This window comes from Phoenix dactylifera, chromosome 1, assembly GCF_009389715.1.
Source record: "Phoenix dactylifera cultivar Barhee BC4 chromosome 1, palm_55x_up_171113_PBpolish2nd_filt_p, whole genome shotgun sequence".
Classification (NCBI taxonomy): domain Eukaryota; kingdom Viridiplantae; phylum Streptophyta; class Magnoliopsida; order Arecales; family Arecaceae; genus Phoenix; species Phoenix dactylifera.
This window is the reverse complement of record NC_052392.1, coordinates 3,559,614-3,575,571: the sequence shown is the minus strand read 5'-3', so window position 1 is coordinate 3,575,571 and position 15,958 is coordinate 3,559,614. Positions and strand designations below refer to the sequence as shown.

Genomic DNA, 15,958 nt, shown 5'->3' with positions numbered 1-15,958 from the left:
AATCAAAATATGTCTCACGCATCGAAAATTATAGCATAATATGACGTGTGGATCAGAAATTGAAGTCTCGGTCCATGGAAATTTTTCCATATATCACAGTCTACAAAAAAAAGGGCCAAATAAATGTCACTTTTATTGCGGGTAGCGTATACGAAACAAAACCCAGGGAAGCCAGAAGGTCCATTGGAAATAGCAGTCATGTCTATCTTATTATTTATGACGCTCTTACATCAAAGGAGAAGGATTGGGTCCAACGAAGAAAATAGAGCCACCATGCGCGGTTAAGTAGAGGGGCACTAGCACGGTAACACTTATTAAATGGTTGTCTTTGTGGAGAGTTCAAGGAGTAACCTAGCATTCCCCTCTCTCTGTTTTCACATAGTCCTGTAACTTGGAGAACAAAAGATGGCCATGATCCCGGATGCCTTCGTCTCAAAATTGTGCTGGATGCTGTTAACCTATGCAAACGGAGAGGCCGTTAAGATATTGGGTTTGCCCAACGAAATCAAGAAGCTCCATAGGAGGTTGGAGAGGATACATGATGTTCTGGGTGATGCAGAGAACAAACGATTCGATAATCAACGCATCAACCGTTGGCTGATCGAGCTGCGAGATCTTATGTACGATGCAGACGACATCATCGATGAATGCTGGATCGAGGGCGGGAAGCTTCTCAGCTCAAACTCATCCTTATTTCGTTGTGTTGAGCTGGTACGTTGTTGCTATCCTCCTATTGCTTGCTTGTACAAAGTTGGATTCCGTTGTAAGATTAGCAAAAGAATTAGAGATCTCAACCTTAGGCTTGATGAACTTGCCAAGGACAAAACTGACCTCCATCTTACACCTGCTCCTTGTGATGATAGCTATAAGAGTAGAATTAGCCCCAAGACATCTCCTGTACTTGTTGAACATGATCTTGTGGGAGACAAAATTGAGGATGATACAACGAGGTTGGTGGACCTGTTGACAAAAGCAAATAAGAAAAAAATCTCAATCTTTGCTATTGTCGGCATGGGTGGGATAGGCAAAACTATGCTTGCTCAGAAAATTTACAATGACGAGAAGCTTCGTGACAACTTCAACCAAATGCCACGGATTTGGTTGTGCGTGTCCCAAGAGTTCTCAGAGTCCAGTTTGCTGAGATCTATCATAAAGCAAGCTGGAGGTAATCCTACAGATGCTGAAGAGAAGGAAGTGCTTGAACCTATGCTTAGCGAATTACTTAGGAAAAAAAAATTCTTTGTAGTCTTAGATGATGTTTGGGATGCGCAGGTATGGGATCAGCTATTGAGAAATCCCTTGCAGAGTGGTTCGACAGATAGTAGAATTTTGATAACAACTAGAAACATAAACATTGCAAAACAGATGGGTGCAATATACAGTCACATGGTGGAGAAGTTGTCTCGAGAGGATGGTTGGTCATTAATTTGTAAGGTGGTCTTTGAGGAAGACAAGGAAGGAGATATGCACAACTTAAGTGATATAGGGATGAAAATTGTAGAGAAATGTGATGGCCTTCCCCTTGCTCTTAGGACGATTGGAGGGGTGCTTCGAACCAAGGCGAAAAGGCAATCAGAATGGGAACTGGTCCTTTCTAGCTCTGCATGGTCTTTTACTAAGCTTCCGGATGGGGTGATGGGTGCTTTGTACTTGAGCTATTTGCATTTACCACCTCCTCTCAAGCAGTGCTTCACTAGCCTTTCATTATTTCCCGAGGACTACCAAATTCCTCAATATCTTTTCGTCAACGATTGTATTGCAGAGGGCTTTGTAACATCCGAAGACAATACGCCCTTGGAAGATGTGGCGGAAGGATATTGGAAGGAGTTGGTGCAAAGGAACCTCCTACAGCCAGATCCTATATTTTATAAACAAAGTGTTTGCAGGATGCATGATCTCCTATATCCAGATCCTATGCGGTATAATCAATCAGTTTGCGGGACTTGCAGGACACATGATCTCCTGCGATCTCTAGCTCAGCAGATAGCAGGGGATGAGTGCTTCGTCGGAGATGCACGAGCATTTGAAAACAAGATCCCATCCTCCTCCTCCTCATCATCATCATCGATAAAATTACGTCGTTTATCAATTATAGATGGAAAATTAGAAACCATACCAGATTTTATAATGGAACAGACATCCTTGAGGAACCTGTCATTCTTCCGTACCCCACTTATTCGTGATCTTCCAGAAGATCTCTTCAGAAAGCTGAGGAGTTTAAGGGTCCTCGGGTTAAGTGGAATGGACATTAACAATCTACCAACTTCCTTGGGAGATCTTGTGCACCTTAGAAGTCTTGAACTCTCTTATACTAAAATAAGAGAGATACCGGAGAGCATAGGAAATCTTAGAAATCTCCAATTCCTGATTCTCCAGGATTGTAAATATTTGCACAACCTCCCTAATGGTGTCGTGGGGTTAACCAATCTAAGGCTTCTACACGTCAAAGGTGCACCACTTGTTGGTCTGCCTTTGGGAATAGGGAGACTGCAAAAACTACACTCACTTGGGGGATTTGTGGTGAATGGTAGGGAGGGCCGTAGATCTAGAGTAGGAGGAGATGACAGGGAGCAGGAGCACAAGGGACATCAACACGGGAGATTCTGCACCTTGGAAGAGTTGAAATCCCTTACCCAAATCCGGCGAATGAGCATACACAAGTTGGATAGCGTATCGAACAAGGCCGAAGCAATAGCTGCTGCACTCGAAGACAAGTCCCATCTCACAGTTCTATTTTTGCATTGCACACTACCGAGCAGCTCTTTTGATGTGCAGCAGTCTCATACAAATGCTTACGATGAGGAAGATATCAAGAGAATAGGGGAGGTCTTCGAGGAGCTCCGCCCACCACCATGCCTTGAAATGCTTCTAATTGATGGCTACTTCGGCCGTGAGCTTCCTAGCTGGATGATTACACCCTCGTCATTTCTCCGCAATCTGCGAAGGCTAGAGCTAAAGAATTGTGCTCTATGCCAGCAACTTCCACTCTTTGGAATGCTACCACAACTAGATTTCCTCCGGATTTCAGGTGCTTCTGCAGTCACGAGCATCGGACCTGAATTCTACTTGCTGGCAGAAGGCAGTGCCGGTGCAGGAGGGCGGCATGGAAGAATAAACTACTTTTGCTTCTCCTCCTACTTCGCCAAACTAGAGCGACTTGTATTTAGAGACATGCCTAATTGGGAACAATGGTGGTGGCGGTCGGAGGAGGAGGACAACCGGACAACATCATTGCTACCTTCTCTCAGGTCATTGGAAATTGATGGATGTCCGAAGTTGAGGTCTCTTCCGGAGAGCCTCCTCTGTCATGCCACCGCACTGAAGGAGTTACGTATTTTTGGTGCCCACAGCCTAAAAGAAATACAAAACCTCCACTCTCTTGTAGAATTGATCTTGATTGAAAACTCCAGTTTGGAGAGAGCGTCCAACTTTTCTGGACTCAAACATCTAGACGTTTATGATTGTGAGGAGTTGAAGGTTGTGGAGGGTGTGGATGCCGTCGAACACATACAGCTCCCTGATCGAGAAGCAGAGTCTCTCCCAGAGTGGTTAGTAGGTAAAGGTGAAGAGCAACCATGCTTCCCTTCCCTCCACAAGTTGACTCTCTCCAACAAAATCTGTCGCCGAGGGCTACCCGATTGGCCTTTGATTCGATGACACAACACCCATCTCATTTTGAAGCAATCTGCAAGTATGGGCCAACGACAACCAACTGTATAAGAAAAAGGTCAGAAATGGTTTCCACCTCTGTGTCTCCTATCTTTCCTATTTCTGTAGCTATGAATGGAAGATAATTGGCAAATAAGCCCGTCAATTTATTCTTCATGTTTTGCAGCTGCTTCAGCAAGCCAGGGATGGATGTTATACTACTCGCCAACTGTTTGATATTCTGCATCATTCTCGTCCTTTCAGGTATATATCCTGACCTGATCGCTCGTTTTTTTTTTTGATACCTAATCCTCTTCGTATGTCCTTTCAAGAGACGATATCTGATGCCAGTTTTTCTCTTCTTTTCTTTTCTTGGCTGCCTCTTTTATTGAATACATGGAATCCTTATGTGTATATTGCATGATCTGCAGCTTTTTGTGCAGGACTTCGACCCAAGGACTGCAGTAAGAAAAGAAGAAAAGTCTGGGACCGGATGACATGCATAGCAATTCCTTACATTAATTAGCAATTGTATGACTGCTCATCTTAGTGTCACTTTGAATACCGTATGATAAGCAAAAAATCTATCAAGTTGCTTGTTTTTACACCCACCCTTCTGCTTTTATATGATCTACCAGGTCCAGCGGATAAGCTGAAATCCTTGTTTCTAGAGGCTTCTCTCCAACTGCATCAGTACGTAGCTTTCATTCTAGCAGAGTCTTGGAACAAGCAATTACCCATCCATGGTGCTAATCTCGAAAATCATTGGCTGCTATGTTGGGTTATCCCTCCTATGTTGGAGGAGACTTAGCCCAACAAATGTGGGCTAAGTTAATTATTTTTAGCCCAATAAATATGGGCTACTTTTGGCCCAAAACGTGAGGCGCATTAGGGCAATGTTTTATGTTGAGAAGGCAAGGTACATGAGTTGTCCTGCATGAGTTAAAAATAGAGGGAGGCAGCGGAGAAGATGCGGAATTAATATTTAGCGCGCAATCTTGATCAAACGACGATCAGAAAGCGATCCATGGTCCGATCGAGCTGAAATTTGGAATGCAGGCTCATAACACATGGTTCTTCAGTCTGTACGGTGTGATCGCCATTTTCAATCTTCTAGTATAGTCATATTTTGCAGAAATATGGCTGCTGTTCATATGAGATCTTCTCAATCTTTCTCTCTTATTGTTGATGTTTGCCAAGAATATTGTTTTTGAGATTATGTGCTGATATATTCCTCTAGTTTGGCTAGAGAGAACAGATTGTAATACCCATTATTGGTTGATAGTGGAAGTTTTTGGGTGGACTACGGTCCCGTGGTTTTTACTCTCCACATTGGGGAGGTTTTCCACGTAAAAATTTGGTGTTGCTTTTGTGTTTCTAATAATTTGATCGGCTAGGTATTTGTGAATGCCTTGGCTCTAGTTATTTATTTTCTAACAGGTTTACATAAGGTGGGAGAGTTTTTGATTCCGTTGTGCTTTAATTGTCTTGTTTATTGTTACCTCCCAATCCCAACATACTAACATTGCATTAATGGACAGTTATGAGTTGAGATTTCTCGATGGTCCTAATTAGGAGAATCAAGACTAGACCTCTTTCTTGTTCTCGTGCAGAGAAAAGGATCGATGACCGCAAGATGATGGTGTTCCCAACTTCATTATTTCACCTGCTTGGCCGAAAGAAGTTAGTATCGTGGACCAAATCTTATGAGCTCAGTGGGAAGTATTTGGGAGTATTTGTTTTGGGGATTTGAGTGCGGAAATCATGCTTGACGTAGATTCACTTGCTTGGAAATGAATAACAATTTTTTTAATGTATTTGCATGAATGCATGAGCAGATTGATTCATGAATATATAAACCAATTTTTGTACTTTTTTTTTTTTGGTGTGAGAGCATGTAACAGCAAAATTCTCTCAATTGCTTCAAGCATTCCACAAGATTCTTCTAAAGCGAATTAGTACTCGAAAACATGAGATCGTGCTTGTCTATGTAACAAAAATTTGATAGAGAAAATATGTTGTATGTCTATAATCTATTGAAAAAATTCTTTTCAATGTGACCATATGAAAACCGTTAGACCCGATAATTGGGTTGTTTTATGAAATTCTTTTATGATGGATTCTGTGCCTAGCGGTACCAAATTCAGCGGGATAGGCAATGTTAAATGTAGTCTCGAGCTTGCTCCAAGTTACTATAATCCATGCTTAATCCAGCCGATACCCCATTCGACATTTTGTGGCCCAAGCTCGGCATGATGAATGAAGATTGAGCTCAGGACATCGATCCTGGGTAACTTTGAGACTCCTAGTTTTAGTAATTGATCAAAGATACCTAATCATCAATATCTACTGGATGCCTAATCAAGATAACTTTGCAAGCTTTTCTTATAGACAATAGATATAAAAGACTAGCAAGGAAACAAAAATCAAAAAAAAAAAAAAGGATTCTTAACCTCTTGAAGGGCTTATGGTGCTCTCTTCTCCTCTTCTTATATATCATAGCCACCTCCCCTCCCTTCTTATTATGTAAATCCAGAAGGGTGCCTGGCCCCTCGAAAGAAAAAGGCTTTCATATTTGTATCTCATCAATATTTGGTGAAGATTACAATACTCCAAAGATCATGGGACCCTCAAAAGAAAAATGCCTTGGCCCCCATACCACGGAACTTGGCTTTTTACATTTGCCATGGCCGAGCAAGCATCATAACTCAGCAAATTCTGCATGTTGGAGGAGTAGTGCCGATTGTGGATAGACAAGATGACTTGCCATCTGGCCCTTTTTATAGGATTCAAATATGTAAGCAGAGTTGGTGAAGATGAAATGCATTAGTGAACTATATCCTACAACTCTGACGATACATATGAAATAGTAAAATCAGGATGACTAACACTTGAATTATGATTCTAAAATTTGAATTAAATGGGAGTGTGGCATCTCCATTTGAATTTTACAATTTGAATTGTATGGGAGTATAGCTAAAAAGGTTAGCCATGCACATGTCCATATCGTGCATGGCACAGCCAACCAAGTTGCATGAGAGCCTACATGCAGGGTCATCAGTCGAAAACCTATAAATCCCAAATGGCATTAAGTTCCATCATAGAAAGATATTTCACAATATTGGCAGTATCTTCATCTCAGCCCCATATTAAGCCACATATCAAAGATTCATGATTCTACGAATTTCTAATTTGAAATTTTAAATTTTGAATTCTGAATTTTGAAGTTCGAATAGCATAAATTTAGAATTGATCCGAAGAATCCATTTGTTATTTTTTTCTATCTTTGTATCATCCTAGTTATAATATTTTGTACATTCTCAACTATAAACATGTATGATGACTACCTCATGAGGTAGGTAGAAAAAGTTCTCCACAATATTTTTTTTCTACATATTCTTTTTTTCCACATACAAGTTTGGAGCAAAAGCTGTGGCACTTCTAACCAACATACATGTTGAATACTAAGGTTTGCATTTCACACTACCAACCGACCGCAACGTGCAGCCTTGAATATATTACAAAGAGGATGGGATTAAGAAAATCAGGGGGTCTTCGAGGAGCTTCGTCTGCCACCTTCCGTATAATTTTTTGATATCCATTGCTACTTCGGGCAGAAATCTAGCCTTTACCCTGCTAAAGATCTTAGCATCAGAGTTGTGCAATGTCAAAGGCATACATTATTAGATATTTTAACCCATGCATGTGGTTGGATGGCCATCATCCTAGAGATTATCCTTTCTTCCTTGACTTTGTTTGAATAATAAATGCAATATATCATTTGGGTCATTTCACTAAAATAAAAAACTATTGGCAAATGGTAATCCATGGCAACAAAGTAGCACCGCTAATTAGGCGACTGTTGTATTTATCTGCAGCTTTGTAGTTTCATGATGAATTTGCCAAATTTAGGTGGAACCTTGCTTTAATTATGGCTCACCCCATAATGTCACTCTTCACCGGCTGATGGAAAATAGAGATGCTCCAAGTTGAAAGGTAATTAGTTCTTAATCAAAACCTTATGTGCCAAGAGAAATGTAATTGCTTACAACAAAACACTTTGGACTGTTTAATTTATAACACCAGCAGCCTGAGTGTTTTGGCGAGCAAACATCTTGCTTCTCAGGAAGTGATTTCGCATCTGAGTATACTGGTTAAAATTGGTCCAAAAAACATGTACTCGGTTCTTTAAGCCGCTAAGGCATCGAATTAAAATTTTCTTAAATTCACGGAAAAATTGATTTACAAGTTCCATTCATCTTTTTTCAGCAAAATGGTGGAAATACCGCTACACATTTCACCGATATAATGAAATGGTGAAACGGTCCGACCTAGGAACAAAAATAAGTCCAATAAGACCTCCCATTACAAAATTACAACATCCATTCTACATCAGTTCAAAAAATAAGGACTCTCAAGCCCATTCAAACCACACATCCTACATGCATCTATTGTCATCTTTGTTTCATGTCTCTTCTTTCGCATTAATTTTTGTGCTATGGCTGGCGTGATTCAACAAATCAGTTCATTTCTTCTATTTTTTAAATGTTTTTGCCAGGTAGGAGGCCTGGTTCTTCTAATTTTTTAGGAGCCCAATATATTGTTTCATTCCACAGCAAAACAAAATAGATTGTTTCATTTTTTTATGTTCTAGTGGTAATCAAACATTTTTTTATGCCACTAGAATGTATTATTATTATCATTTCAGTAGACTAGAAAGCTAAAACTAATGTGGGAACTTGGAAGGGAGATGGAACCAACAGCTTATGAGTCCAAACACGTTCGTAATTTCACTCTTTTCTTTTGGGGGAAAAAAAAAAAAAGAGAGGGAGAGCTAGGGGTGGCAATCGGGTCGGGTCAGGCATAAACAGGTCGGGTCAAATACAGGTCGGGTCAGAAACTATAAATCTGAACCCGACCTGTTTATTAAACGGGTCAGGAATTACAAACCTGAACCTGACCTGTTTATTAAACAGGTAACCCGACCCGACCCGTTTAACCTATTTAATAAACAGGTAACCTGTTTACCCAACCCGACCCGACCTGTTTAACCTGTTTGCCTGACCTGACCCGTTTAACCTGTTTAGACCTGTTTAATCTGTCCAACCCAACCTGTTTAACCTGCCCAACCCGACCTGTTTAGACCTGTTTAGACCCGTTTAACCTGTTTAGACCTGTTTAACCTGTCCAACAGTTAAACGGGTTAAACGGTTTAAACGGATTAGACATATAAAACCCGTATCCGACCCAATTAATAAACAGGTTAAACGGGTCGACCTGTTTACGACCCGAACCTGTTTAGGCCAAATCCAAACCTGTTTATGGCGGGTCGAACACGGGTCGGATTGGCGGGTCGGGTTATATTTTGCCACCCCTAGGGAGAGCCCATCCAGATGTCATTGAGTTAATAAAAAAGGCGTTATAATAACAAAGAGTTACATCGAGGAAGAGTAAAATATAACGGAAACCCACATGATAACGGAAGCAAGGTGTAAGATTTTTAATAAAGATTTTTCCATGTTGCAGTTATTGAGGTGGAGTTTGTGATTAGCATGGTGCACGTAGCTATCTGATCGGTGTAGGATATATTTTGCCCTTTGATTGGGTCATGCATCTACTTTTACAGGGTAGAAAAAGACTCGGTCAGAGAAAAAAATATATCCTGCATAGTGTGCAAGCATGCCACCTACCACATCCACTCATTTCCATGAGTCTCATTCATGCTTATCTCATTGATGACGCCCTTACATCAAAGGATAAGGGTTGGGTTCAGCTATCATGCATGGGACCATTTTGATGACCCTATGCAGCTTAGGCTCTTGGACCATGCATTGAGATCCATGAAAACTTTCGTTCGGATGTGCTATGTGCATAGATCATGACCATACATTTGGCACCAGCACACATAACCAAGCTGCATCGACGCCTTCGATGGTCCACTTAGCTTCAAAACCAACCCATTTCCTACACTAAAATTAAAAAATACATTTGACATAAAATAATTGATAAACCATGATTATCCCACTACAAGTGCTATTCCACCAAACCTGAAATTAATTAAAAAGGAAATAAATGACAGCTTCCACATGAAGGAGAGCATCTTCAATAAGCACTTGTTATAGAGCGGTGGTCTCCTACCACAACAACATGGGGCTTATGTTTAGTTGGATTGCTATTTTTCTATAAAAATTATATAAAATATTTAATTATACTAAAAAAATTATTCTATCTCATAGTTCAAGAGTATTTTTTTAAAAAAAATATTTAAATTCTAGCAGATAGAAATTAATTTTTTTATGTTTTATATAATTTTTTTATAAAATTTAAAACTTTGTTTTTATTAAAACGCTATTTTTTATTTTGCTAAAATCTTCAACAAAATATTAAAATATTTTTTTAATTTTTAATTTAGCGGACTACCTTTCCTTCTTTTCCGGTGAACCAAAAAGTTCGAAGAGCTAAATGTGACGGGACCCACATGATAACACCAACAAAGTTGTGAGATTATAGAAGTTAAATTTTTAATAATTTTTCCCCGTGTTGAGAATATCGAGGAGAAGGAATCTTTTGACTAGGCCCGTGTGCAGACTACGTGACAAGTTGGGACCCGAAGAAAGTGATCCATCGCTGCAACTTGTCCTTTTTTATTTTTCCTTTTTTTAGTCAAGTCATGACAGCTGTATCTATAATCACAAAATTAAAAAATTAAATTTTATGATCACAAAATCAAAATATTAATAAATGATGATGAATCAAATTAATAGCATTTTATTTATTTTTTAAAAATAAATAAATACTATATAAAATTAAATAGGATTATAAATAGAATCGAATATTCGGATACAGATCGGATAGTTGTTTGTCCATATTCATATCCATTTCTCTTTAATAGATATGGATACAAATATTGATATTGATCGGATTCTCAGATATTATTCAATCCACTTTCATCTCTAGCAGCATATCGAAGAGTTTAGAATTTCTATACTTGGGATAACTTGGAAGCTTTCGTTTTCATATTTAAAAATATTATTAAATAATATCATGATTATATTTTAAATGTAGGATAAACTTCCAGCTACTAATAACCAACGATCTGTGACAACAACTAGCACCTGGTATTTTTGATATATATTATTAGTATTAGCAACAGCTATCTTCTCACTTTCAATATAAAACTAGAGTACAGAAATAATGCCGGTGTTTCTACTGTAATACAATGTAATAATTTTAATGAATGGAGGAGCCAAGGTTGTTGGAACCTTAGCTTGCATCTCAAACTTATTCTAACAATAGCAACAATAATAATAATATATAAAAAAACCACAGAAATGGACAAAAACTTTGAATTTTTCAAAAGAAAGTTTACTCCATAGATGATGCTATTGCACCAACTGAAAAATAATAAACAAAGACAAGGCAGATTGACAACTCCAGAATAAAATAAATCATTCTTATCCTATTGATAATGATATTACACCAAACTAAAACTTTGGCCAAAGAAACTAGCAGGTGTATTGCAAATGAACAGCCATACCTATCTCATTGATGACGCTCTTACATCAGAGGACAAGGGTTGGGTCCAACGGTCATGCATGGAACCAGTTTCATGACCCTATGCAGCTTAGGCCCTTAGATTATGCATTGAGATACATGAAAGCTTGCGTTCGGATGTCCGTCCTCTGTATTTTTTGCACCGGCATGCATGACCGAGCTGCATTAAGGCCTTCAATGGTCCACTTCCTACACTAAAATCAAAAATGAAAGAAAATAAATAGGCGATGGACCATACTAATCCCACTATAAATGCAATTACACCAAACCAAAAATTAAAAAAAAGATAAATGACAGTTCCCACATAAAGTAAGGGCAGACCCCCTCAACACGTCACATATTAGTTCATGGCATCTTCGGAGTAAAATAATGGAAATAGCTCTTCCATATCGCATGTCGTGTTTCGGAGGGTAAAAGGGTATTAGCGGTCATTAAATAGTCGTCTTTTTTGAGAGCGCAAGCAGTACCCTACCATTTCCAGCTCTCCATCCTCCCATCATCTTGCACTTGGAGAAACAAAAGATGGCCATGATCGCAGATGCCTTCATCTCCAAATTGTGTGAGATGCTATTAACCTATGGAAAGGAAGAGGCTGCCAAGATCTTGGGTGTGCCCGATGAAATCAAGAAGCTCCATAAGAGGCTGGAGAGGATGCAGGATGTTCTTGTTGATGCAGAGAATAGACGCTTCGACAACCAAAGCATCAACCGCTGGCTCAACGAGTTGCGAGATCTCATGTACGATGCATATGACATCATTGATGAATGCCGGATCGAGGATGAGAAGCTTCTCAGCTCAAACTCATCCTCATCTCGTTATGTTGAGTCGGTACGTTGTTGCTTCCCTCCCATTGCTTGCTTGCACAAAGTTGGATTCCGTCATAAGATTGGCAATAGAATTAGGGATCTCATCCTTAGGCTTGATGAAATTGCCAAGGATAAAATTGACCTCCATCTTACACCTGCTCCTCGTGATGACCACTATAAGAGTAGAATTAGCCCCAAGACATCTCCTGTACTTGTTGAACCTGATCTTGTGGGAGAGAAAATTGAGGATGATACAAAGAGTTTGGTGGACCTGTTGACAAAAGAATATAAGAAAAAAATTCCAGTCTTTGCTATTGTCGGCATGGGTGGGATAGGCAAAACTACTCTTGCTCAAAAAATTTACAATGATGAAAAGCTTCGGGACAACTTCAACCAAATGCCACGGATTTGGTTGTGCGTGTCCCAAGAGTTCTCAGAGTCCGATTTACTGAGATCCATCGTACAACAAGCTGGTGGTGATCCTGGACATGCTAAAGAGAAGGAAGTGCTTGAACCCATGCTTAGCGAATCACTTAAGAACAAAAAATTCTTTGCAGTCTTGGATGATGTTTGGGATGCACAAGTATGGGATAAGCTATTGAGAAATCCTTTGCAGAGTGGTTTGGCAGATAGTAGAATTTTGATAACAACTAGAAATATAAACATTGCTCAACAAATGGGTGCTATACAAACTTATATAGTGGATAAGTTGTCTCGAGAGGATGGTTGGTCATTAATTTGCAAGATGGTGTTTGAAGAAGGCGAGGAAGGAGAAAGGGATGTGTTAAAGGATGTCGGGATGAGAATTGTAGAAAAATGTGATGGCCTTCCCCTTGGTCTTAGAGCGATTGGAGGGGTTCTTCGAACCAAGGCGAAAAGGCAATCAGAATGGGAAAAGGTCCTTTCTAGCTCAGCATGGTCTTTTACTAAGCTTCCGAATGGGGTGATGGGTGCTTTGTACTTGAGCTATCTGCATTTACCATCTCCTCTCAAGCAGTGCTTCACTTGCTTTTCATTATTTCCCGAGGACTACCTAATTCCTCGAGATTTTTTTCTTAATAGTTGTACTGCAGAGGGCTTTGTAACATCCGAAGACAATACGCCCTTGGAAGTTGTGGCGGAAGGATATTGGAAGGAGTTGGTACAAAGGAACCTCCTACAGCCGGATCCTCGTTCGTATGATCAAAAAGGTTGCAGGATGCATGACCTCCTGCGATCTCTAGCTCAGCATATAGCAGGGGATGAGTGCTTCGTCGGAGATGCACGAGCATTTGAAAAAAAGATCACGTCCTCCTCTTCCTCATCAGCATCGATAAAATTACGCCGTTTATCGATTGTAGATGGAATATTAGAAACCATACCAGACTTTATAATGGAACAGACGTCCTTGAGGAACCTATCATTCTTCCATACCCCACTTATTCGTGGTCTTCCAGAAGATCTCTTCAAAAAGCTAAGGAGTTTAAGGGTCCTGAACTTAAGTGAAACTGCCATTTGCAATCTCCCAACTTCCTTGGGAGATCTTGTGCACCTTAGACGTCTTGATCTCCGTGCGACTCCAATAAGAGAGATACCAGAGAGCATAGGAAATCTTATAAATCTCCAATTCCTGCTCCTCCCGTATTGTAAATATTTGCACAACCTCCCTAATGGTGTCGTGAGGTTAATCAATCTAAGGATTCTAGGCGTCGAGGGTACACCACTTGATGGTCTCCCTATGGGAATAGGCAGACTGAAACAACTAAGTGAATTATTGGGATTTGTGGTGAGTGGTAGTGAGGGCTGCAGATCTAGAGTGGGAGAAGATGACAGGGAGCAGGAGCAAGAGCACAAGGGACATCAACATGGGAGATTCTGCACCTTGGAGGAGTTGAAATCCCTCTCCCAACTCCGAACTTTGACAATAGTAAACTTGGAGAGGGTATCAGACCAGGCTGAAGCAAAAGTCGCTGCACTTCAAGCCAAGCCCCATCTTATCGACCTAGAATTGTATTGCACGCTACCGAGCAGATCTTCTGATGTGCAGCAGCCTCGTGCAAATGATTACGACAAGGAAGATATCAAGAGAATAGGGGAGGTCTTCGAGGAACTCTGCCCACCGCCATGCCTTCAACTGCTTGAAATCCATGGCTACTTCGGCCGTGAGTTTCCCAGCTGGATGATGACACCCTCCTCGTCATCACTCCACAACCTACGAAGGCTGGTTCTGCATGATTTTGCTCTATGCCAGCAACTTCCATCCTTGGGAATGCTGCCCCAACTAGATTTCCTATGGATTAAAGGTGCTTCTGAAGTCACGAGCATCGGGCCTGAATTCTTGGTGCTGGCGGATGGTAGTGCTGGTGCAAGAGGGCGGAATGGAAGAAAAACAGACTCATGCTTCTCCTACTTCCCCAAACTAGAGAATCTTATGTTTACAGACATGCTTAATTGGGAAGAATGGTGGTGGAAGGAGGAGGACAACCAGACAACATCGTTGTTACCTTCTCTAAAAAGATTGAGGATTAATAGATGTCCGAAGTTGAGGTCTCTTCCGGAGAGCCTCCTGTGTCATGCCACTGTACTGAAGGAGTTACATATTGATGGTGCCTACAGCTTGAGAGAAATACAAAACCTCCCCTTTCTTACAGAATTGATCTTGATTAGCAACTCGAGTTTGGAGAGAGCGTCCAACTTTTCTAGACTCAAACACGTAGACGTTTATGATTGTGAGGAATTGAAGGTTGTGGAGGGTGTGAATGCCGTGGAGCACATACAGCTCGATGATCGAGAAGCAGTCTCTCTCCCAGAGTGGTTAGTAGGTGCTGGTGAAGAGCAACCATGCTTCCCTTCCCTCCACAAGTTGACTCTCTCCAACAAAATCTGTCGCCGAGGGCTGCCCGATTGGCCTTCAATCCGATGAAACAACACCCATCTCATGTTGAAGCAATCAGCAGTATAGGCCAACGACAGTCAACCGTACAAGAAAAAGGTCAGAAATGGTTTCCACCCGTGCCTCCTTTCTTTCCTCTTTCTGGAGCAATGAATGGAAGATAATTGGCAAACAGTGCCCATCAATTTATTCCTCATATTTTGCAGCTGCTTCAGCAAGCGAGGGATGGAAGTTATACTACTCGGCAACTATTTGATATTCTACATCATTCTCGTCCTTTCAGGTACATATCCCCAACCTGATCGCTCGTTTTCTTCTGATACCTAATCCTCTTCGCATGTCCTTTCAAGAGACCGTATCCGATACCAGTTTTTTTTTCTTCTTTTTTTTTTCTTGGCTGCCTTCTTTTATTGAATACAAGAAATCCTTGTGCGCATATTGTATGATCTACAGCTTTTTGTGCAGGACTTGGACCCAAGGACTGCAGTAAGAAAGAAGAAAAGTCTGGGACCGGATGATATGCAGAGCAATTCCTTACATTAATTGGCTACTGTATGACTGCTCATCTTAGTTTCACTTTGAATACCGTATGATAAGCAAAGATCTAACATCTTGTTTGTTTTTATACCCTTCCTTCAGCTTTTATTTGTTCTTGCAGGCCCAACAGGTCAGCTGAAATCCCATGTTTATAGAAGCTTCTCTCCAATTGTATTGGTAGCTGTTATTCTAGCAACAGCCAATTACAGAATCTATAGTACTAATTCCGAAAACCACTGGCTGCTCACATGCATTACTCAACAATTACTAATTAGCAGAATCAAGACTAAACCTCTTTCTTGTTCTCGTGCAGAGAAAGGATCGATGACCCCAAGGTGATGTGTTCCAAACTTCATTACTTCACCTGCTTGGCCGTAAAAAGTTTGCATCATGGACAAAATCTCATGAGATCATTGTATCATACTTGGGAGTATCAGACGTTGGAAAGATGTGAATGAAAGTATGGAGTCTGCGAGCAAGTACATTAACGAATTCTGGGCACATTTGTTTTGGGGATTTGACTGCGGAAATCATGTTCGAC

At 40.5% G+C, this 15,958-nt stretch overlaps 1 protein-coding gene across 14 annotated transcripts; it reads left to right on the top strand.

Annotated features, from left to right (window-relative positions):
* Positions 1 to 201: 201 nt before the first annotated feature.
* Positions 202 to 15,952, top strand: LOC103715756 (putative disease resistance protein RGA3). Of its 14 annotated transcripts, XM_039124130.1 has the most exons (6): positions 202 to 1,842; positions 1,897 to 3,727; positions 3,836 to 3,912; positions 15,346 to 15,432; positions 15,539 to 15,634; positions 15,731 to 15,952. In XM_039124130.1, the coding sequence occupies exons 1-2, from the start codon at positions 406 to 408 to the stop codon at positions 3,655 to 3,657; spliced, it is 3,198 nt and encodes a 1,065-aa protein (XP_038980058.1). In that variant the 5' UTR covers positions 202 to 405; the 3' UTR covers positions 3,658 to 3,727; positions 3,836 to 3,912; positions 15,346 to 15,432; positions 15,539 to 15,634; positions 15,731 to 15,952. The 14 variants fall into 14 exon arrangements, 7 of the variants coding, with proteins under 7 accessions (XP_038980058.1, XP_038980043.1, XP_038980049.1 ...); XM_039124115.1 differs by having other exon boundaries at positions 203 to 3,727; XM_039124121.1 differs by having other exon boundaries at positions 203 to 3,727; positions 15,520 to 15,634.
* The last annotated feature ends 6 nt before the right edge of the window (positions 15,953 to 15,958 follow it).

Excerpts from the sequence above, each read along its gene's own strand:
- LOC103715756 (XM_039124115.1), top strand. The coding sequence starts at position 406 with ATGGCCATGATCCCGGATGCCTTCGTCTCAAAATTGTGCTGGATGCTG.